This window comes from Oryctolagus cuniculus, chromosome 1 (assembly GCF_051225735.1).
Source record: "Oryctolagus cuniculus isolate XC-2025 breed Fujian yellow rabbit chromosome 1, ASM5122573v1, whole genome shotgun sequence".
NCBI classification, from domain to species: domain Eukaryota; kingdom Metazoa; phylum Chordata; class Mammalia; order Lagomorpha; family Leporidae; genus Oryctolagus; species Oryctolagus cuniculus.
In genome coordinates, this window is record NC_142867.1 from 230,553,963 (window position 1) to 230,575,423 (window position 21,461).

The window sequence follows — 21,461 nt, forward strand, 5'->3', positions numbered from 1 at the left end:
GGCCAGCGCGCCGCCGCTGCACGCTCGCCGGGGGCAGCGGGCGGCCCCAGCCCCAGCCCCGGCCCCGGCCCCAGCCCCGCGGGGGCCGTGCCTTGCCGGCTCCAGGGCCGCGGCGGGCGGCGGGCGGCGGGCGAGGGAGCAGCCCGGCCGGCGTGGTCCGCAGCGCGCCCCGCGTCCCATGGATATAGCAACAGGTCCCGAGTCGCTGGAGAGGTGCTTCCCTCGCGGGCAGACGGACTGCGCCAAGATGCTGGACGGGATCAAGATGGAAGAACACGCGCTGCGCCCCGGACCTGCCACTCTTGGGGTGCTGCTGGGTGAGTGCGGGGTGGGGAGCTCGGAGGGTTACGGGCAGGGGGCACAGGCGTTGGCGGATAAAGGAAATGTGTTTTTGCAAGAGGACCCGGTGTAGGGGCGCAGATGCGGGATTCCTGGAGTGACCGCCCGGACAGGCATCCTGGGGGGAGTACAGGTGTGCAGGGACACCCGCCCGCAGGCGAGGGGCCAGGACAGTTAGAGCCGCCGCCTGCCATCCTCTGCGGGGCCCCGGTCTAGAGTGACCGCTCCTGGCGGGGGAGGGGGCAGCTGGCAGGGGCGATGGGGGACCAAGCGGCCACCTGGGCGAGCCTCGGAAAGGTGCCAGGGCACCTGGGGAGGGGGAGCCGCTGGCAGGAAAATGTCCCGCGGGCTGCCCACACCGCCGATTCAGGGGCGATGAGGACACGGAGGACCGCGACCGGGGCCGTGGGGCGTGTCAGCCAGCGAGCGCCGCAACCTCCGCCCGTCTGCCTGGGTCCCCAGCCGGGCTCCTGGCCGTTTCCATGAACGCCCAGCGCCGGCTCCCGGGAGAAGCGGAGAGCGCAGCGGCCGGCCAGCACCCGAGGCCACAGCCTCTCAGCGCCGGAGCCCGCGCGCGCGGGGACGAACTGCCCTCGCCCTCGGGTCCGGCGACCTCGGGCGCCGCGCGCCGGGGACGCCGGGGCTGGCCCGCGCGGCGCTGACGACCGGGCTGTCGCCCTGTGCGCTGCAGGCTCGGACTGCCCGCATCCCGCCGTGTGCGAGGGCTGCCAGCGGCCCATCTCCGACCGCTTCCTGATGAGAGTGAACGAGTCCTCCTGGCACGAGGAGTGTCTGCAGTGCGCGGCGTGTCAGCAAGCCCTCACCACCAGCTGCTACTTCCGGGATCGGAAACTCTACTGCAAACAAGACTACCAACAGTAAGCGCCTCTCGTCCTCCCCTTCCCCGCCGCCGCCACCCGGCCCTGGAGCCCGGGCCGGCCCCCTGCCGGGCAGGGGCCGCTCCGAGGGCCTTGCGGGCTGCGCCACTCCGGCTGCGGCGTCCTGGTCCGTGGCTGCTCCTTGCCATCTGTTGTCCCGGAAACCTGCGCTGCGCCCTGAGTTGGGGAGCGAGTCAAAGCCGTGGGCCGACAGGGTGCCTGGGTCTCGCTGAGGCCTGACTTGGGGACCACGAATTGACTTTAAAGGAAACTGGTGCTGTAGGGAGCCAGGCCGGGCGTTTGCACCTCTCCAGCCCAGGTACCCCCCGGGCAGAGGCGCAGTGCAGGGCTCTGAGGAGCCCAGGCAGCAGGGAGCCCCCACCCCAGCGGGCCGCCTCCCTGGTGGAGAGAAAGGGGTGTCTCCTTCCTTGAGACCGTTCCATGCATCTCTGGAGATGGCCAGACTCGCACTCGGGAGTTGGGAGTGGTCTGCGTTTCCCTCCACCGGAGGCCTCCTTTCCTGCTGCCTGCTGGGCGAGGACCCTGGTGTAGGCCAGAGCCCGTGAGCTGATCACTGCGTGCTGACTTTTGTCTTTAGCTGTGATGATGGTTTTGTGTGGCTCGGGCGCCCGGGACGGATCAGAGTAGGCGCAGGCCTTTTGTTTTGACCTGCTAGGTCGTGTGCCTGGCCGCGTGAGGCGGCAGCCGAGCAGGGTTGCAGGGATTCTAGGAGTGGTGCTGCAGACAAGCGGGGGCCTGGGAGAACCTTTTGGGGGTGCCCAGAAAGCAGGCGTGGATGGGGCTGCAGCGTGGGGAAGCTGCTCAGTGGTTGAGACTGGGAGAACTGTGTGTGCCCACGCTTTGGGGAAAGGCTGCTGCCTAGGGGTGAGTGCAGCGTACCTGCTGTGCCCAGAGATGTGCCTGCTCTGCCCAGAGATCGCAAGTCCGGGGCCTGACTGCTTCACTGGGGCCTGGAGGTCGGGGGGCTGCAGGCTGGAGTCCTGGAAGGGGCTTTGGGTTCTATCCCTATAGGCTCTGGTCCTGCCCTCCCAGGCTGGGGAGGGACAGGAGCTGCTTTTTGCGCCTTGTTCTTCCTGCTGACTGGGGGCTCTGCGGGTAGGAGTTGGGGGTCGGTTCCACGGGTCAGCTCTTCTGCTGGCCCCAGAGCGTAGCTGAGGCCGCCCGCTGAGTGTGGAGCACCCCGGGCTTAGGCACCACACTGTTGATTTGGGCTCTTGCTGCACGCTGAACCCATCAGCTGCAGCAGGACATGAAAAATTGGGGATGCCGGTTTGGGGGGACAAAAGTGTTTGGGGGCTTTGGGTCAGTCCAGGGAGCACCTCCCTGAGGTGCACCAGCCTCCAACCATCCACGCCCTGCGCTCTTGGCTTCCCGGAGCTGAGCTCGGTCCGGCAGTGTCACTCACCGGCCTCAAGGACTCAACACGTGGGGGCGGGAAGCCTGGAAAACTGGAAATGGGCTCCTGAGTCATCTGTGTGATTAAGAAAAAAAATTTTTAAGTGCGTTGGAAAGACTCTTCAACCTCACCCACCGTAGCCGTCGTCTTACAGAGCCCCTCTTTAAAAGAGGGAAGGGCGGCCCCTGGTTCTCCAGACCCAGAACCCTCAAGTCCCCACATTTCAGCCGGATGTCGCCTTGGAAATGAACGACTAACCCACTCATTTCACAAAACAAAACGTTTTCGACTGCGTTGTCCAGAGTGCATTTGTTTTAAAAAGGAAAGGAGAAGGTCGCGCGGGAGCCCGCTGCCTCCCGCCCAGTCAGGGTGTCCGGAATGAATCCTGGTGCCCTCCAGTCCCAGTCTGGGTCCAGCCGGGCTGGAGCCTCTTGGGGGGCACCATTCTCTCAGCCCACAGTCGCCTCCTCCTCCTCCCCTGTCCCCTCTTTCTTCCAATAATGCCAATTAGGTATCTGCACCAGGCGGGCCTCGAGGCTGTGCTGGGGGCAGGGGGCGGGGGGCGGGGTGGGTTGTTGTCAAGACAATCCCGGGACAAATACCCCGCGGGTCTCGAATCAGCGTTTCCCGGGGAGAGCGAGGCGGAGGAGCAGGCGGGACCTCTTTGGGAAGCAGTGTTCTCTCTGCACAATGAAAATATCTTTTTATTCACAAATCCCTTTTTTCCTTTGTGAAGCGCAAATGCATATTTATTTCATCTGCTCGCAAATGCTTTTCAGACGAGGATCCAGGCAAGCGGGCGCGGAAACGTGCCTTCTCGATCTTGCCGGCTCTGCGGCAGCCGTATTGGGAAATTAACACCCCCCCACCATAACTTTTGAAGACGTTGTCCTCGGCCCGCAGAGGAGCGGCCGGCTTCGGTCCTTGCACAGAGGTTGCCATTTTTAGCGAGCGTCTCCTCCTCCTTTCGATTTGTTCTCCAAGACCCCGGGCGCCCAGACGTGCAGAGTTACTTTACGCACCACGGGGGTGATTTGTAGCACCCGCTGAAGCCCAGCGGGGCGTGCTGGCCGAGCAGAGCCGAGCGCGGGCCACGGCTCTTCTGCTCCTGGCTGGGACTCGGAAGCAGCCTCGGCCCCGGTGCAGACAGAGAGCCTGCTCGGAAGCCGAGGGCAAGCGCAAAAGCACGGACGCCGCTTTCTGCCGTCCACTGGAGAACCCTTTTTTTTTTTAATTATTAACAAACAAACAAAAAATGCCAACATGCCCCCCTCGCACTATTTTTTTCCCCTTGGCGGTTTGGCCCGAGAGAATTATGTAACGCTCCCTCCTCGCCGGTCTGCCTCTCGTCTGGAAAGGGTTTCTATCCTGAGGAGGTGGCCAATTCCTGGAGGAGGCTCCGGAAAGGGGGAGAGTCCAAAAATCTGTCACAAAATGGAGTCTAATCACTTGTAAGACAGCTCCGAGGTCTGGCGACCGAGCCGCGCTGGTGTGCGAGCCGCAGCCTTTGTGCGTCGCCAGACGCGGGGTGGCTGCCGGGGCGGTGCTGCCACCTCGGCGTCCCAGGCTCGGGAAGGCTGCCGGCGGCTCCTGCCTCTGGGCTGCCCCGAACTCCCCGGGCGGCCCTGCCCAGGTAGGATGCGCCCATCCCGGCCGGCCGGAAGGGGACAGCCAGCCTTTGATCAAGCTTCACAAAAAGCCCTCTGAGTCCCCGGGGTGATTTTTTTTTTTTTTTTTAATTTCCCCCAGCTGGCTGCGGTGCGCTTCCCGGCACATTCCTTTCCTTAGAAGTGTTTACACCGGGAAGGGCCTCCTCTCCCGCAGCACCGTGGCCCAGGAGGGAGCAGAGCCAGCTCCCAGCCTTCCCCCGCCAGCAGGGAAGGCCTCCCACGGGCCTGGCGGCAGGGTGCCACCTACCAGCTGCCTCCTTTTCCCCAGTGAGGGCCCCAGCCTGCACAGCTCCCCACTGGTGCCCCTGCCACAGCCCCGGGGCGAGGGCCCTTCCTGGAAACCCCGTCTGCCTCGCAGGAGGAACCAGGACTCTGCCTCCCGGGGTGCCTGCCCTGGGAGCTCTAGGGCTCGCTCCGCCAGCCTGGCTCCCGAGAGTCCTGGACCCCTCAGAGGCGCCTCCCCATGCACCCCCCCCGCACCTGCCACACGCAGGCCGACCCTGCTGCTGAGCAAACGCGGTTTTCCTACTCCTGGGCTGCTGCGACCTTATTTGTTTCCCGGATTATTCTCAAGTCGGGGAAGCTGTGGGGGTCTCCGAGGGAGTGTGATTGGTGGCTCTCAGCCCTCCCCCCACCGACCCCCGCCCGGTGCATGGTGCATCAGAGCCCTGGCATCCACCTGATTCTCTTCTCTACAAGGAGGACCTGTCCACCTGGGGGAAGCACTCTTATAAGGGCTCCCAATAAGGCACCCCAAAGGGCCTGGCACCCTGCCTGGCGTGTTGTTAAAGCCCTGGAAATCATCGCTGTGTCTGTTATCACCCTCCGCGTGGCAGGGTACGCGCCAGACTGCCAACAGGTCCTGTCCTGAGGACAGCTGGCCTGCTGGGCTTGCCTTGCCACAAGCCCGCTCCACACCAGGCAGGACAAGGGCTATGAGGGTCTTTGCTTTGCCTGAGCTGGACATGGGCAGGGTCCTGCTTGCCTTGGCTGTGAAAAGCACCTTAGACCCTGAGTCAGACCTGGGTTCACCTCCCTGCCCCCCCCCCCGTGTGTGATCTCAGCCAAGAGGCTTCCGTTCTGAGCCCCCCACTTCGCCTTCAGCCAACTAGGAGGGTGATGGTATCCCTCGGAGGATTACCGGCGCACCTGGTGGAGTCTTAGTGAATGTTCCAGTCTCCTAGGGATCCGTCAGTCATCCTTCTGACCTTGCGGGAAGGCGGAGGTGCCAAGTACACTTTGTCAGGGAGCGCAGGTACGGGGCAGCCGTGTTATGCTGGGAAGCCGTCAGTGTGGCCGAGGTCTCCGGATGGCTTGGAGAAAACCATTCTCAGTAATACAGTTTCATATTTGAAGAATCGTGCGTGCTGGTTTTTGTGATTCGAATGACAGAAGATAGAACTCAACGCACATCTGTGGCTGCCAGTGGGCTTAGGAAGAGGGTGTGTGAGCGGGGCGAGGAGATCCAGGGGTCTGTGCAGCTCGGAGAAAGATGAGGTTTAAAAAGAAACCATTCCAGGACGTCGGGTGGAGGGCCCTCCGGCTCAGCCTCCATGGCCTGGTGAGGTTTTTGCCAATGGTAGGCTGGAAGTGCATGGCCAAAGAGCCTCCTCTTGTCCTGTGGCTGTGTAGGTTTTTAGAGAAGGAGCGGGGGTGGGGAAGCAGCCGTGCTTTGGCACCAGTTAGGGAGAAGGAAGGAGGATGCTCTCGGTGACATGAGTTATAACTTCCAATTTGCTGGACACCACCGGCAGGCCTCGGCTCGGGGGCGGGAGCAAGGGAGGGATGGTCCGCTCACCCAGGCCGCTGCGTGTGCCCTGTCAGTCACGCCGGTGCCAGCGGCCCGGAGCCCGTGGCTTTCTGGCTGACCCAGCCGGAAGTTCCTGCAGCCCTCTCCAACCCGAGATTCTGTGCTGATGGCAGCAAAGAGCAAAACCAAAATTACAGACATTCGTGGCCACTGCAGTCAGAAGTGGGGAGGTGCTGCGGGGGAGGGCGGGGTGAAGGCGGACCCGTATTTGAAGAAGTTGATTCAGGAAGGCTGAGGAAGCGGAGTGGCCGCTGGTGCTCCCCATTCATGTCATAAATGTCTCCTGTCATTTGATGCCAAAAGCAACACGATTTGGTTCCCCGGTGGCCTATAGGGTTTTTCTCTCTCTCTCTCTGCCCTCTTTTTTTTTTTTTTTTTTTTGTAGTAAATGTTTATTTGTTAATAATATACTTTAAACAGCCCAGCCCTGACCTCAAGTCTCCTGAAGCATCCATCTTCTCCCAGAAAAATGTTTCAAAGTTTGTGTAATTTGGGGGGAAGGTGTAACTGACAGGGCAGTGAAGGGCCCGTGTTTGCTTTAACTACTGCTGCGGTGTGGAGCGCTGGGACATAAGGGGCCACTGTGCTCCGAGTGGCAGCTTTCTTGGGTTTCAGGCCTGGCTGACAGCACTTCCTGGATGCCCTCACCTTTGCCTGCCCGGCCAGTACAGATGCATTTCTGCTCGGGCCCTTCCTTTGTTACTCCCTGGGCACTCTCGATGGATCCATTCCGGCCCTGAAAGGAGGCAGGGGTCTGGGGATGTGCAGGCATATTTGGAAAGCGGGGCTTTGTCTCAGCTGGGAGCCCGGCTTGGAGGAGTCCCTGGACAAGTGTGTGTGCAGGCTGATGGCAGAGCACCTGGCTGGGAGCTGGGGGGAGTACTGCAAAGGAGAAACCCGGTTCCTACAGTCTGGTTCCAGGAGAAACAAAGCTGTTTGCTTCCCGGCTTCCGGCAGGGTTTGGGGAGTGGGGTGGGGGGAGGTGGAAGGTCCCAGGGCTGCTCAGAACAACAGAGGTGCCCACTAGGGCTGGCAGGAGTGAGCAGGGCCACCGAGCTGCGGGTAGATGGAGGAGGAGGAGGAACTGAGCGTGCCAGCACAGGGGGCTGCAAGGGGGTCCCTCCCCAGCCCGCGGGCGCCCTGCGGGATGCTGCCGCAGCGGACAGCACAGGAGGAGCAGCAGCGCCGGCTTGGGACGAGCTGGGTGTGACTGCTGCTCGCTCCGCCAGCCTCCTGCTTTCCGGGGGAGGCTCTGGTCTAGTCGCGGGATGCCCGCCTCACGTAGTCTACTTACAGGGCTGCCGGGGGTGGGGCGGCCCAAGCCTGCTGAGGTGAAGAGGACCAAGTACCCCCCCCCCCCCCCCCCGCCACCTCCTCCAGACGGAGGGCCCTGGGCAAGGCACGTTTTCTCAGAGAAAGAGCAAGGTCGTTGGCCCTTACCGATGGGGAGTGGAGAGCCTGTCGGTCTCCCAGTGTGCCTTTAGGGGAGGACTGATGGCTCTCCCCAGCCTCTCTTTCCCCTTCTGTGAAATGGGGGTGATAATTCCAATGTCGCTGCTCTGAGGACTCCGGAGGACAAACCCGACCCCCTGTGGATGTCTTCTTCCTTCCTGCGGGGAAGTGAGCAGCCAGCAGCCCTGTCTGCCCTGCGTGGGAGGCCCGGCAAGTGCAGCCTCTCCAACGAGCCTGGGCCACCCTTCTGCTCTGCACCCGGCTTTGGGGCCCCTCTTTTCCGTTTTTCTCTGGAGAAGGGAACCCGAAGGCAGAGTTGGGCTGTGCAGGGGCCCAGCAGCCACCGAGGCAAGGTGGTGCCATTGTCCCAGCAGAGCGTGGAGCATGGGTAATGCCGCCCAGGGGCCACCCTGGTGCATCTGGGAGGAAAGCACATGGGCGCGTGCTGGGGCCGGCGGAGGTCACTGGCATTGTTGCGCTGGGAAACTGAGGCTGGGGCGGTTAAACAGCTTCCCCCGCCCCAGGGCTACTGCGGAGCTGACCCCCCCCCCCAACTCGGTAACTTCTGAAGCCTGGCGGGAGCCCTTGGGCCTTCGAGAAGCCCCGGGGTGCTGCCTCCCGACAGTCGAGAGCTTCCCTAGGGCGCCCAGCCTGGAGCCGTCAGTGCGCTCCCGCACGGAACGCCCCCTGGCCTCAGGACGAAGGGGGTTAGGATGAGCGCCGTGCCGGCCGCGGCGCGCGGGCGGGCGGGGCGGCCTCCACCCGCGCCCGGCCCTCGGCCGTGCCTGCTCCTCGGCCTCCGTTCCCGGGAGCGGGGCCGCACCGTGAGCGGGCGCGGGTGGCGGTTGATGAATTTCGGTGTCACCAGGGGTTTAGCCCGGATTTGGGAACCGCGCGCTCTAATACGCGCACACGGTCCTGCCCTTTCTAAAGCGCAGCCCTTTTCACCCAGCCGCTGATTTATGAAGGAATCCGATCCCGGGCCGGGCTGGGCTGGAGCCGGGAGCCCAGGGCCCCGCAGCAGCCTCCGGACTCCTTTCGCCTTTCAGGGTGCGGAGGGAGCGGCTCCCGCGGCCCCGGGCTGGCGGGGGAGATCGAGCGTCTCCGTGCCGGGTGGAGCGAGGCCCTCGCCCCTCGCCCCTCCCCGAGCCCTGCCGCCGACCCCCTCCGGCAGGCCCGAGATCAGTTTATGGAGGCGAGAACCCGGCCCTCGAGGTGGGCTGAGGTGGCGGCGCCGCGGCCGCAGAGCCGAGCCCCGCGCCGGCTCCGGAGACCCCAGCCCCCGCCCTCCCTCGTGCGTCCCGGCCGGGGCTGCGGGCGGGCGGGTTTTTTTTTTTTTTTTTTTTTTCCCAGATTGGGTTTGCAGGGGGGAAATGTGGTTGTATCAATCCACAAATATTTACTCTTAACAGACTTGTATCTGTGGAGATTTCGAACAAAGACAGTTTAGGGGGATTACAAAAACCCTAAACCCCGTTTTTCCCCCGGACTTGGTGCTTTAAATGCCAATTACAGCCGAGCCATATCCAACAGCAACGGGGGAAGGCGGGCAGGGTCCGCAGAGCGAGTGGGGGGCGAGTCCGGCCATTAAATGTAACTTTTCATTATGAAAAGGATTTCGCCGGTTTTATCTTCTAATAAGATTATGTCACGGACACAAGTACCTAGGATGGTGCTGAGTGACAGGGCTCTGTCGTTTAATCAGCGGCCGCGCCGCTCGAACCGCGGGGCCCTTTGTCCGGCCGGGTGAACGACGGAAACTTGCCGGCCTAATCCCCTTATTCATGTCAAGCAGAGAAAAGGAGCGGAGCACCTTACACCATGTCCCCTCCACCCCTGCCGAGGGCGGCGGCGGAAGGAGGGGGCCCCTTTCGTTTGGAGCTGTCCCGGTCTTGCAGGAGGGGAGGTGGCTTTGCCCGAGCCTCAGTTGCCAGTGCCTGTAAAATGGGGGCAAGGAGCAGAGCAGAGCCGAGTTGGGGAGGGCTGGTTTGGCCTCCGCCAGTGCGGAGTGAGGGCCCGGCTGTGTCTTCCTCTCCCCGGAAGAGGTGGCGCACGGGGAGCACGCCCGCCACCCCACCCCCACCCCGTGAAAGCGGGATTCAGATGGAGAGGGAGGCGGCTGGGGATGCCAGGCTGGGCTCCTCCCCAGGGCAGATTTCGTTGGCTCCCTGGGACGGGTGTCACAGCCCCAGCGATCCGACCCTTCCCAAGCACCGGGCCCCTTTCTTCAGAGGGCGAATTCCTTTGTTCGACCCCCGAGGAAACCCGCTCCTCGCTGGCCTTGGCGCCTTTCTTCTCGATGTGGCCGCCGCCGTCCCACCGTCCCGCAGACTATCCCTTTGCATGTCGCCACCCTGCCTGAGGCTGGGCTGCCTGCTGGCGCGGCTGGAGGTCCAGCCCTGGCGTTGGCACGGGTGTGCGGACCTTAGCTGCCGGCAGCCGCCTCTGTGCGCAGTGGGGGAGCTGCGGGTGTCCGGGGGCAGCACCCGGTTTCGGGTCAAAAACCAAAAGCAAAACCAACACCCAGCAGAGGAAGCCCTCTGGTACTGGGGCTGTAATTAGCACCCTCTGGGGGCACTGGTTGGCAGCCCAAAGGCCCCTGAGTCGAGTCGGGGACGCCTGAGCCGGAGGAAGGACTCCTCTGGGGGAATTCTCTGATCTGCCGGGCTCCACGGTCGGCTTTAAAAGAGCCTAGACTGTGCTCCGGGGAGCCCCGTGGGCCCTGGCTGTGCTCAGGACGCCTGGCTGCACGAGGCCTTCTCCTGCCCTGAGCCCAGGGGAGGCTCGGCCTGAGAGCACCGTGTCACCTCGTAAAAGCGACAGGCAAGGGCTGTTTTATGGAGAGGCAGAAGGGGCAGGAAGTGATGCTTCCATCGCAGTGCAGCTGCGATGGAGGGAGCCCGATCCAGGCAGGGATGACCAGGACGACAGGGCAGAGCCATTAAGCTCGGGACAGACCCGCGAGTCCCAGGCTCACCTCCCGCCGGCCCCTGCCCGAGCCCCCTCTGCGGTCCCCAGCTCACCCGACAAACCCCAGCCCTTCCTCCTAAGCCGAGGCTGAGGGCGGGGGAGAGACTTTCTCCCTCCAAACACTTGATACCAACTTTGTTTTTTTGGCAAGAAAAATAAGCCTTGTTTGGAAAGGGGGGGGGGGTCCTTCGAGGAGAGCGGGAAGGAGCGGCCGGCGGCCGGGCAAACTTTGCAGATTAGGTTTCAGCGCCTCCACCCCACCCCCAGCCCGGCGGCGGTGATTTGTGTGCGGGGGTCTGTGACCCCGTGAGCATCAAACGGCCCGCGGGAACCGGCCGAGTTCAGAGGGACAGTGGGCAGGGGGCGGCCTAAGACAACGCAGATGGTTCCTATCAGCCGGGCCGGCCGCACCCTGGGCCCGCAGAGTCCGCCCGGCGGCCCTGGCTCCTCTGCTGGGGACAGGGAAGAGCCCGGGTCTTCCGGGAAGGCTGCTACCCGGGCGTGCAGTCCACGGCCTCGGTGACACAGGGTGCCTCCTGCAGCTGGTCCGGACGCCGACCGGTTCTGGAGGAGCCTGGCACCCCCCCCCCACCCGTCTGCCCAGAGCACCCTTGGAGTGGGCACCAGGCAGGAAAGGAGAGCGTCAGCTTCCTACCCCACCCCTGCCCTGCAGGCAGCTGGGGCTGGTTTACGTCATCACGCCCCTCCCCCGAGGGTCCTTATTGGCCTTTTTACCCAGGGAGGTGCCCTGCCCTCAGCCTGCCTGCTGCTGAGGGTCTGCGAAGCCCCCACCTCCCTCCCACACTTGCTTGCTCTGCACTGGTAGAACGCTTCTGCCCCTGCGGGTCCCCCTGAGCCCTGCTCCTGGCCCCAAGGGACCTCGGTTCCTTCCCTCCCAGCCCCAGGGCAGAGCTGAGCAGAAGAGTCCCTTACCTTGGCCCACAGCCTTGCTTTGGGGCTGGGGCTCTGCCCAGTCAAGGAGGGTGCAGCTCTTTTCCCCACCAGCCTTGGGCTCTGAGCCTGCTGCCCCTCCCTGCCTAGAGCTGATGGCCGGTACCTGGCTTTCCTGCAGCCTCCAGGGGTCCTGACCACAAGCAGGCTGCAGCCGGGCCACACCCACGGCCACTTGAGGCCGATTTAGAAGGTTCCAGCTGGAAGCCACTTGCCTGCAGGGTGAGGCCCAGGTGTAGCCAGGACCTGTAACAGGGTGGAGATGGGAACCCCGTAAGCATGCTGCCAGGCTGCTCCACGGTTTTTTGTTTGTTTGTTTGTTTTGTTTTGTTTTGTTTTTCCCCAGAATTCTCTCCTGGACTCAGACTCTGGCTTTAACATTGGCTGACTCTGTCCTCCCTGGGCCGGGGTCTCTGGGAAGGGTGGGTCTTTGGAGCGTGGCTCCTAACAGGGAGCCCCAGGTGTGATTCTGAGTTTTCTGGATAGCCTGCAGCCACGTAGGTTTGGGACTTTCATCTTCTAGGCTGGATGTTGAGAGACGAGAGCCAGGTGAGCCGGGCCCGGGGCCGAGTCCTCTTCCCTCCATCCTTCCGGCCTCTTGATTCCCCAGACGCGCTGGGTTTGGCCTTGTCTCTGCGCCGTGGGTCATGGGGAGGCCAGCAGCGTGGCCAGGGCCATGAAGGGCCAGTGGGCTGGCGAGACCTCTGGAGGCTGCGTCTCCCAGGGTCCCTGCCTCGGGGGAGCAGCCGGCTGGGTCATCTGGGCACGGAAGACACATCTGCCCTGCACATGTCGGAGGTGAGCGGAGGACATGTGGTTTGGGACGTGTTATCTTAATCGTATTTATTAGCCAATCCTGAGAAAAGAAAAGAGTTTGATATTGTAATGATTCGGAAAAGATTCCCAAGACTACAGAGAGACAGAGCGGGGCGAGACCGCCAGCGACAGGGAGTCTCATCTGGGCTCGGGCCGCGGCTCTGGAGAAGTTCTTTGGGTCGCTGGAATCTCCACGCTGTGAAACAACACTTTCCGCTTTCATTTTCCCAAGCAGAGATCTGAAGCGAAATTAATTACTCCGCCTTGACTGATAGTTGTTTTGTTGGAGTATGGTTCTAATCCTTATTAACATTCTCTAAAGTCAGCCATGAAATATGGCTTTTACACCACACTCTTTGGCATATGTTTTTCTTTTCCAGGATATTTTTCAGGCTATCTCCCAGGCTCACTGCTGTTCATTAGTTTTGCCATAGGTCTAGAGTTGCCATCCTGAGCGGGTTCCTTGCCGAGTGTGGCCAAGTGGGGCGGGTGGGGGAGGGGGCAGTTGACACATCTCTGCTTGCGACGCAAATTGCTTCTGATTATTGAGCTTTGGATGTTTTCCTTCATCGTGTTTTTATTAAAAACGCCAGTGTCTTGATAGTGTCTTCAATTAGGTTAAAAAAAAAAAAAGTAAAGGGAAGTTCCCCTTTCTATAGCAGTGTGTAAAGAAAATAGTTGTTACGACCGCAAAATTGCCATCCAAGCCTGGTTCCAGTAAAGGCAGCCCTGCTTCGACAGGCCCGGCAGGCTGGGTGCTTTTTTGTATTTTTATTTTTTCCCTTAGCGTTCCAGCTGCCTGGGAAACAGACCCGAGAGGAAGCCCCAGATCTGCAGGGTGCGCGGGCACCTCGCGGTAGCTAGCGTGTCCCGAGTGTGTGAGCTCCCGGAGGCCCCAGCTGCACGGGGTTCTCAACGGGCAGGCAAGGCCAGGAGCTCACACAGCCGCGGCAACAGGACCGTCACAGCTGCTGCTTGTGAGCACTTCGTCCCGGGCACTTGGTAGTCTGCGGGGAAACCTGGGGGCCGGGACACAGAGACGCTGAGTCGCTTGCCCAAGGTCACACAGCTAGGAGGCCGAAGTGGGAGTTGGAGCCCAGCCATCGTGTGTCGGGGAGACCCTTCAGCAGTCCTTGGGGAGGGCCGGTGCGGGCCTCTTGTTGGGACTGGTGCTCCCGTGGCAGCCTGGCCCTGGAGCTCAGCGCCTGTTGAATGAATGACCGGTGTGCATGGCTGCCTGTGGCCTGGGGACAGGCTTCATTAATCTCATTTCCCATCCTGCCATCGGGGAAGGTTGGCCTTGGAGCTGTCCCCAAGGGCACACAGCTTCAGATGGCGGTGACCCGGGCTGCCACCTCCTGGGCAGGGTTGTGTCTAGATGTGGGGCTGAGCCCCTGACTCCTTGGGTCTTGGAGAGAGTTCCTGAAAGTGCCAGTTACAGCCAGGTGCCCACCTGACAGAACTGGGGTACAGAGGGGTGAAGCCATACCCTAAGGATCACACAGCCACTAGGGGTGCACGGCCAGAGCCAGCACCTGGGGGTGCCATGACCTGCCCTGTTTTTTTTTTTTTTTTTTTTTTAAGATTTATTTATTTGTGTATTTGAAGGAGTTTGCAGACAGAGGGAGGTCCTCCTGGTTCACTCCTCAAATGGCTACAGCAGCAAGGACTGGGCCAGGCTGAAGCCAGGAGCTTCTTCTAGGTCTCCCACATGGGTGCAGGGGCCCAAACACTTGGGCCACCGTCTGTTGCTTTTCCCAGGCCATTAGCAGGGAGCTGGGTCAGAAGTGGAGCAGCCAGGACTCGAACCTGCACCCATATGGGATACCAGCAAGTCTAGGGCGGTGGCTTTACCTGCTCCGTCACAGCACCAGCCCCAGTGACCTGCCCTGTTGACCGCTGCTCAGCCTCAGGGAACTAGGGCCAAGCCTTCCGGGGTGGGGGGGTCTCCCCTGGGCTGGGCAACTACCCTGGCAGCAGGTGAGGGCAGAGGTGCCCCATGACCTGCCAGATGGGCATAGCTGCATCCCCTCAGAGACCCACTCTACAGATGAGGAGACCGAGGCCCAGGGCACGCAAGTGATGTTCCCGGGTCGCACAGCCGCTGAGCAGCTGATGGGCCTCATGCTCAGGATTGCTGGCTTCAGGTGCTGCTTCTCCAGGGAGATTAAATCATCATCACCATCAACCTTGTCAGCAGCATCCCCTGAGAACTTTGCAAATATGCAGTGAGAGCCCCAAGGGTCAGAGAGGGAGGGTGATTTTCCCAGGCTTGCACAGCACGATCTGCCCTCCTGTTCAGGGGTCTCGGAGGCTGAGGGGGCAGGGGAGCAGGCCTGGCCGCGCACGGGAGCACAGCCAGCCCTCCCAGGGCCACCTGCGCTCCTGCAGTGCCTTCCTGGCTCCGGGCTGCCGGAGCAGCCACTGGGCAGGCGCTGCCTGCCCTTTGAAGGGACTGCCGCCTGCGTGTGTCACTTTGAACTGCAGAAGGGGCCTGTGGCGAGGGCTTGGCCTCCTCCCATGTGCCCCCCGCCTGCCCACCCCTCCAGATCTTGTTCCAGCCGGCAGGCCTGGAGCCGGAGGGGCGGGCAAGGCAGCAGCCCCCCTGTGGCACGTTAGCCTGATAAGTGAGCAGCGACAGAGCCCTGGAGGGGGCCGGGGCGGCCGCCCACGGCTCAGCCCGTCCCACGTGCTGGCCGAGTTCAGGCAGTCACCCGCAGACAGGCCGTCGCTGCTGCACAGCACAGATGGGAACTGCAACAGCAGTGCCGGTGGCGATAATACTGATCTGAGACGCACCGGCATGCTTTGCAGCTCGGGGAGCATCAGGGACGCCCCTGGGCCGCACGGGGTGCATGCTCTCCTGGCCGGCAGGAGGGTGTAGGTAGGAGGCTGGGGCAGCTAATAGTCAGGAACCCACTGTGGGTGGGGTGGGGCCTCTGGGCTCCCTAAGCTGAGCCAGGATGGGGTGGGCTCACTCTGCCGTCAGGGAGCTCCCAGGCTCCGGGAGTGGAGTGCAGGCTGCGACACAGCCCCTGTGCCTGCAGACATCTTGAGTCTTGTGGCTTCAGACCTGATTCCTTAACTAGATTCTTCTGGAGCTCGGGGCCTCAGAGTTTGAGTTCCTGGCTGTGTGACCATGAGTTCAGTGGTTTACCTCTCTGTGCCTCAGTTCCCTCAAAGCCCAACGAGGGCTGAGATCGAAAGGAAGGAGTGGGCAGGCGTGGTCCTCCTGCTGGGGGTGACGATGTTCCCGTGGTCCCTTGGGCCGGACCTCAGCAGGTGTCGAAGGCACCAGGCCTTGTCTGGAACAGGGCATAGATGGTGCTTAGTAAAAGGGACGAGGGCAGGAGCTAGGCCAGGCTGGACCGCAGGCTTGGCCTCTTCCCTGGATGGTAAAATGAGGATGACCAGAGGACCTGGCTGCCGTGGTTGTCAGCAGGATAAGTGGGATGTGCACCCAGTCAGCAGGTGCTGTTTTGTTCGGGGGAAGGGCCCTGGTCAGTAACCCAGGAGGCCAGCAGCGAGAGTCTGTGCTGGCCACCAGGGCAGCAGCCCGCAGGTGGGAGGCTGAGCGCGGGGACTTGGGGAGGGCACTCCAGGTGGGCACACTGGCAGCAGGAATAGGAGGGGTTAAGCCTACAGCCGGGAAGGGCGGGCGGGGACAGTGAGTGTGGCCGGAGCTACCTGGGGCTGCGGAGCGGAGCAGGCAGGGGCAGTAGCTGTGCTGCAGGGTTCGGAATTCATCCTGTGGGCAGGAGGGAGCCATTGAAGGTTATTGGGCAGGGGAGTGACGGGGACTGGAGAGGCACTTTATGGAGATGACACTGACAGCTGTGCGCAGGGTTAGGGACTGGCAGGAGGAGGGCAGGGGAGGGGCATGGGGGGTGTAGGTCTGAGCCAACTTCCAGAGGCAGCTCGGAGGGTTGAGGGGAGGGCGCAGAGCAAAGGGAGGCTCGCAGAGGCCTGGGGCTTGGAGCCCCCCGGGTGCCTGGCTACGGCCCTGGGACCCTGAGCTCAGCCAGATCCCCGGATGGGCGAGAGACTTCGTGGGCAAGGGGCCTGTGAGTGAAATTCTTCATTGTGGAGCAGGCGGCTCTGCATTTGCCTTTTGTGCGCCGGCAGCTCACCTGTGTTCCCACGTGGCTCACACGCTTGTCCTCACCCAGGTCTTGCTCAGGCTGTGGCGGTCACCCAGGACACGTCTCCTGGCCTCCATCATCCTTCCTGCTTCTGGAAAAGGCCTTACACGAGACTCCCGGGCTCCGTGGCGTCTCCCTGGCTCTACCCTAACCCCTAGGCCGGGTCTGTCCTTGGCACTTACGACACATGTGGATTCCTAGTTTTGTGCAAGGACTGGACTCCTCAGGGTGGGGCGGCCCCTGGTGGAGGCCTGTGCACGCTGAGGTCTGAGAACCGCTGTCCAGGTGCCCCTGAGCCTGGCACCGCGCCCGGCCCTGAACAGGTGCTCGGTGTCCGTGAGTCGTGTGGTTGTGAGTGGATGAGAATGAGCTGTGGCTGCCTGGCCGTCTCGGAGTGGCAGCGCGGGCTGGGACTGAGCAGGTGCAGGTCTGGACAATGCTGGGAGTCCTGGGGACTGGCCGGGGCAGGCTCTTCTCCCTCCCTCTGAAAGCCCAGGACGCTGGGGCCAGGCAGGGACATGCCAGGCAAAGCGAGCGTCCCTGGGAGCAGGCAGGGGCAAGGCCACAAGGCCCCCAGCAGCTCACCTCCTCCCAGCTCCTCTTGCACTGCTCAGCCGCATTGCCAAGGACTTGTATTATCTCATTAAACCCTCACAGGTCTATGGGCAGGGTCTGTTACAGCCCCATTTCAGAGATGTGGAAACTGAGGCCCAGGCAGGGGTGTCAGCTATCCAAGCTCACATGGCAGCTCCAGCACTGCACCAGCTGGCCCCTGCAGTGCCCGTTCCTGATGCCCCAGGGAAGTGCCTGGCATACAGTAGGTGCTCAGCAAGCATTTGAGGAAGGCAGGAGGAGGGTGGAAGCGGGGAGGCCCCGTCTGCCCACCTGACCAGGCAGGACCGGGGTCATCACAGCCTGGCCTGGCCAGGATGAGGAGGGGTGGGGGGCCCAGAGGAGAAGCCCTGGCCTTGGCAGGATCGGGTGGGAGGGGCTCCAGGGAGCATCTCAAATGCCCGGTGCAGGAGCAAGCTCCCTTGCCCAGGAGGGCCTGGAGTGCCCAGGAGGGGCCTTGGCGATCCGGGTCTGAAGACAGTGTCCATTTCAGGCAGGCCCTGGGCGGGTACTGGGGAGGAGCGAGGGGGCCAGCTGGACGCCGGCCCTGCTGTGGGGTGCCCAGCCGCATGGCCCAGCCCAGGGACTGTCCCCACCTCCTGCACCAGCCCCTGTTAATCCGCACCCTAGAGCGTCAAGCTCTGGGCCCTTTCTAATCCCAGGTCTCCCCTCTCTGTGAAGTGACCGTCCCGTGTCATTGTAGAGATTAGCTAGAAAAGGATGTGGAGACACTCAGCGCAAAGCTCAGAGAAGAACGAGGGAGAAAGACGTTTCCTGTAGAGCTGCCGTTATGTGGCGTCCGCTCTTCCTTTAGTCACGGCGGGGACAGTGACGAGGCAGCGCTGGCGTGGCCCAGCCCCAGCCCTTGTGGGCCTTTTGGGGGTGAGCTGGTAGATGGGCGCTCGTTCTGTCTCCCAAATATGTTACTTAATGCATTCGTTAAAGGAATCATCACGGGACGGATCAGAGCCAGGCCCTCCAGAGCCTGACCCACCCCTCCTGCTCCCCCCTCCTCTGCCTTCCCGCCAGCGGCCCCCCCCCCCCCCGAGGGAGCAGGGGACAGAGACCTGGACCGTCCTGGCCCTGCTGGACTCAGAGCAGACTGCTGCTGGGGAGGCCCCAGAGCTGCGGCCGGCAGGGAACACGTGCACAGCGTTCAGTGCTCCTCCCCCACCCTCACCTCTGCCCCATCCCTGCTCTCGTCCCAGGTCAGTGCCGCACAGCCCGGCAGGTTTGAGCCAGCATCCTGCGCCTGCCACGTGCCAGCCCCGCCTCTCAGGAAGCCCCTGAGGTGCCCGGGATGTGTCTGTTGTGCTGTTCCCATTTTACAGATGGGGACACTGAGGCCAGAACCTGGCACCGGCAGGCTGACCCCCTTCCCTCGTCTTGCCCGCTCTTCTTCCAGTTGCTTCTTTGTCCTCTACTGGCTCCGTGTCCCCTTGTCATGCCAGAACAAGACACCCGACGCTCACCAAGGCAAGGGCTGGGCTGGGGAGGTGGCTGCAGAGGAGGCGCTGGGGCACGGCACTGCTGGCTGGGCGTCTGCTCCCGCAGGGCTGCCAAGCCCAGACGGCGCTCCCGGATCTCCAGCCACGACTGTGTGCCACGTCACCATCGCACGGTCGGCCGTGGAGGGGTGACTGGGTCACAGGCTGTGGGCCTGACCTTGGGCCCATCACTCTGCCGCTTAACCTCAGTTAACTTAACCTCAGTTTCTGCATCTGTAAAATGGACATTCTGAAAACCCAGATCGGAACTTCCAGCAGTGGAACTGTGATATCTGCTCGTGATGACGACAGGGAATGTCTCATAAAGCGCAACCGGGGAAGAGAGCTCAGAGAGGTTAAGCAGCGGCTTGGTGGTCGCACAGCTGGGAAGTGCGTGCTTTGCTCTGAGCCTGTGTGGAGTCGGAGGACTGCACCACGTGGGCGCCATGAGCTGCTGCCTCTGGGGAGGAGGGAGCGGGGGGGGGCCTGCAGCCTGCTTTGGGCTGTGCAGTCTGAGCCAGTCCCTCAGTGGTGGGCAGTGCTGGGGGGCATCCCACTCCCATAGCCCAGGAATGGGCACAGGAACAAGGAGTGACGGGAGTGACAGCCCCCGTGTCGCAGAGCAGCCTGGTGGCCACGTCTCCCTTAGGAGCCAGGGCCCCCCGTGGGGCCTCGCCTCTCCCTTTTTTCTGGCATTTGCTGAGCCTGCTGAGGACAGACACAGCCCCCCGCAGAGTGTCCCGTTTCAGGAGAAACATATGTCTGGCAGTGGCTTGGAGGACACCCTGATGGAGGAGGCCAGGTGCTGTGGTCCCTGGGGAACAGACTGGAGGCATGGAGGAGGGCTTCCTGGAGGAAGAGCCATTCAGGCTGAGAGCAGAGGGAAAGAAAGCAAGGAGTGGCTTTCAGGGAGCAATGATTGTGCATGGTCTAGGAGGTGGTGCTGGGACAGTGACCTTTCCTCCAGGGGCCCCTGGAAGGGGGTAGGGGAGTCTGGGCAGGGGTGGGTGGGGTGTGGGACACACACTCTGACCACTGTGTGGATGCAGGGGAGGGGCTGCGGACACGGAGGGGGCGCTGCAAGGCGGTGCTCAGGTGTGTGCACCTGTGTGCGCGTGTCAGGAGCTTCGTGGGTGCTCCACCCTGTCCTCGGGGCCCCACCCACTGCGGGTGCTCCGTGCATACGTGCAGGTGAATGTCAGTGGGTGCCGGGCATCATGCCTGTGAGTGCGTGCACGTGAGTACACCTGAGTCCATCCATGATGGAGGGGTGGTGCTTGCTGGGTCTGTGTGTGTGTGTGCGCGCGCGTGTGCACACGCATGGCGAATCCTGGGGTGGCAGCCCCTGGCCAGCCTCACTGCCTTGGAGGGAGCCCAGGAACCACGGGCGGGAGGGCAGGCAGCTGTTGGGCTGCTGTGGCCCAGCCCAGCCTGGCATAAGACCGCTCCTGGTCTGGAGAGCCAAGACTGGCCAGAGGCCACCAGCACGGGCTCAGCTGAGCTTTCACGCCGGTGCTGTGAGAGGCGTTGCTGCCGCAGATCGTCCCAGCTCATGGCTGCAGTGCCGAGCCGGCTCACGCGGGCAGGTGGCGGGAGGCGTGTGCTGCGCTGCGCTCGGAACATGGAGCATCTGGAGGGGCAGGCCCAGCGCCTCCTCGGGGACCTGGTTGCTCCCCTGCAATCGAATGCCAGAGCACGGGGCCGGGCGCTGCCTGTGTCGGTGTGCACATGTGTGTGCACACGCCTGCGTGTCACCCTCTGCGTGTGGCCCCGCTGCGAGCACAGGTGGCCATGCTCTGTGAGTCCCAGCATGCGGGAGCGGCCATCACGTGCAGCACGCGTGCCATCTTGGGGACACTGTGTGGGTGTTGGCGGTGGTGGGCTGTGGCAGGGTGTGGCGAGGGGACACCAGGAGGGTGTGACAGGCGCTGGGCACGTGGCCCCTCCTGGCCTGTGACGTCTGTGGCCGAGGCTCTGCGGCTCTTGCCAGTGTTGGTGGGAATCTCCTCTCACCTTTATCGCAGCTGCAGTGGCCACAGGCAGGCGGGCACGCAGGGTGCAAGGGAGTGACAGGCTGGGCCAGGTGGGGGCAGCCAGCAGCTCTTCCCTCTGGTCTCTTCTCCATGCTGGGGCCAGACTTGGCTTCAGGCCCACCCAAGACCCCTCCCTGACGTGGGAGGCGGCAGACCCTCCATCCTTCCGCTTCTGGCCCCCACCTGGCAGGCTGCTTTGGGGCCGTAGTCAGGAACCCCGTCAAGGCGCCCAGGTGGGGGACTCAGGGCCCGAGTAGGCTCAGGCTACCCAGGGAGTCATGCAGAGAGGGGGGCCGGTCCCAGGAAGCCCCTCCCTGCTGGTAGGCTTGGCAGGTGGATCCTGACACATGTGCTGCAGTGGGTGTGCCCCTGTGGTATGTCCTCACAGGTGTGCCGCCCCGTGTTCCCCAACAGGTGTGCCCTGACAGGTGTGCCCTGGTGGAGTTTCGCTGGGAGGAGCGAGGCACGCGGCCGGGCCTCTGCACCCTCCCGGCTCCCGCCGGCTGCCCTGCCCGCAGCTCTGCCCCCTCCCCCTGGGGGGAGCTGACCCTGACCCCCCACGTCCCAGCTCGGGGCTCACAAAGGGAGAGGAGGGACGAGAGAAATCGCAGAGATTTGTCTTGTCGTGGGCTGACAGCGGAGCGAGTGATTGCCAGGCCCGCTTGGCAGTTTTTAATCATTTTATCTCTGTTCTCGGCTCTCCGGGGAGACAGCCAGTGCTTAGCAGTCTGCTCAGAAAGACCTCAGGGCGCGTGGCGCAGCGGCGGCTCCGAGCTCCCATTATTAGCTGTGCTCTTCGGAGCGCGCCGCGATCTCTCCCGGGGGAGCCGGTGAAAAATTAACACGGGCCGGCGGCGCGGGCGCCCGATGTAACTGTAATTACT

The 21,461-nt window shown here is 62.8% G+C and overlaps 1 protein-coding gene and 1 long non-coding RNA gene across 6 annotated transcripts in view; one reads left to right on the forward strand and one right to left on the reverse strand.

Moving 5' to 3' along the window:
• The window catches only part of LMX1B (LIM homeobox transcription factor 1 beta), a 79,161-nt gene that overhangs the window by 3,413 nt on the left and 54,287 nt on the right, over positions 1-21,461 (forward strand). The window contains exons 2-3 of one of the 4 annotated variants that reach the window (XM_089320072.1): positions 189-317; positions 1,031-1,217. In XM_089320072.1, the coding sequence (XP_089176198.1) occupies positions 189-317; positions 1,031-1,217 (316 nt within the window). Of the gene's footprint in view, positions 1-43; positions 318-1,030; positions 1,218-11,850; positions 12,286-21,461 lie in introns of those variants that run through there. The other 3 variants (XM_051836100.3, XM_089320077.1, XM_089320080.1) reach the window with 3 other exon arrangements.
• LOC149128899 (uncharacterized) lies at positions 1,265-11,764 on the reverse strand. 2 transcript variants are annotated; one of them, XR_016225200.1, is made up of 3 exons: positions 11,470-11,764; positions 6,763-6,850; positions 1,265-2,709 (listed from the first exon to the last, which is right to left on the reverse strand). It is a non-coding gene; the product is annotated as an uncharacterized LOC149128899 (long non-coding RNA). The 2 variants fall into 2 exon arrangements; XR_016225199.1 differs by lacking the exon at positions 1,265-2,709 and adding an exon at positions 4,080-6,217 and having other exon boundaries at positions 11,470-11,761.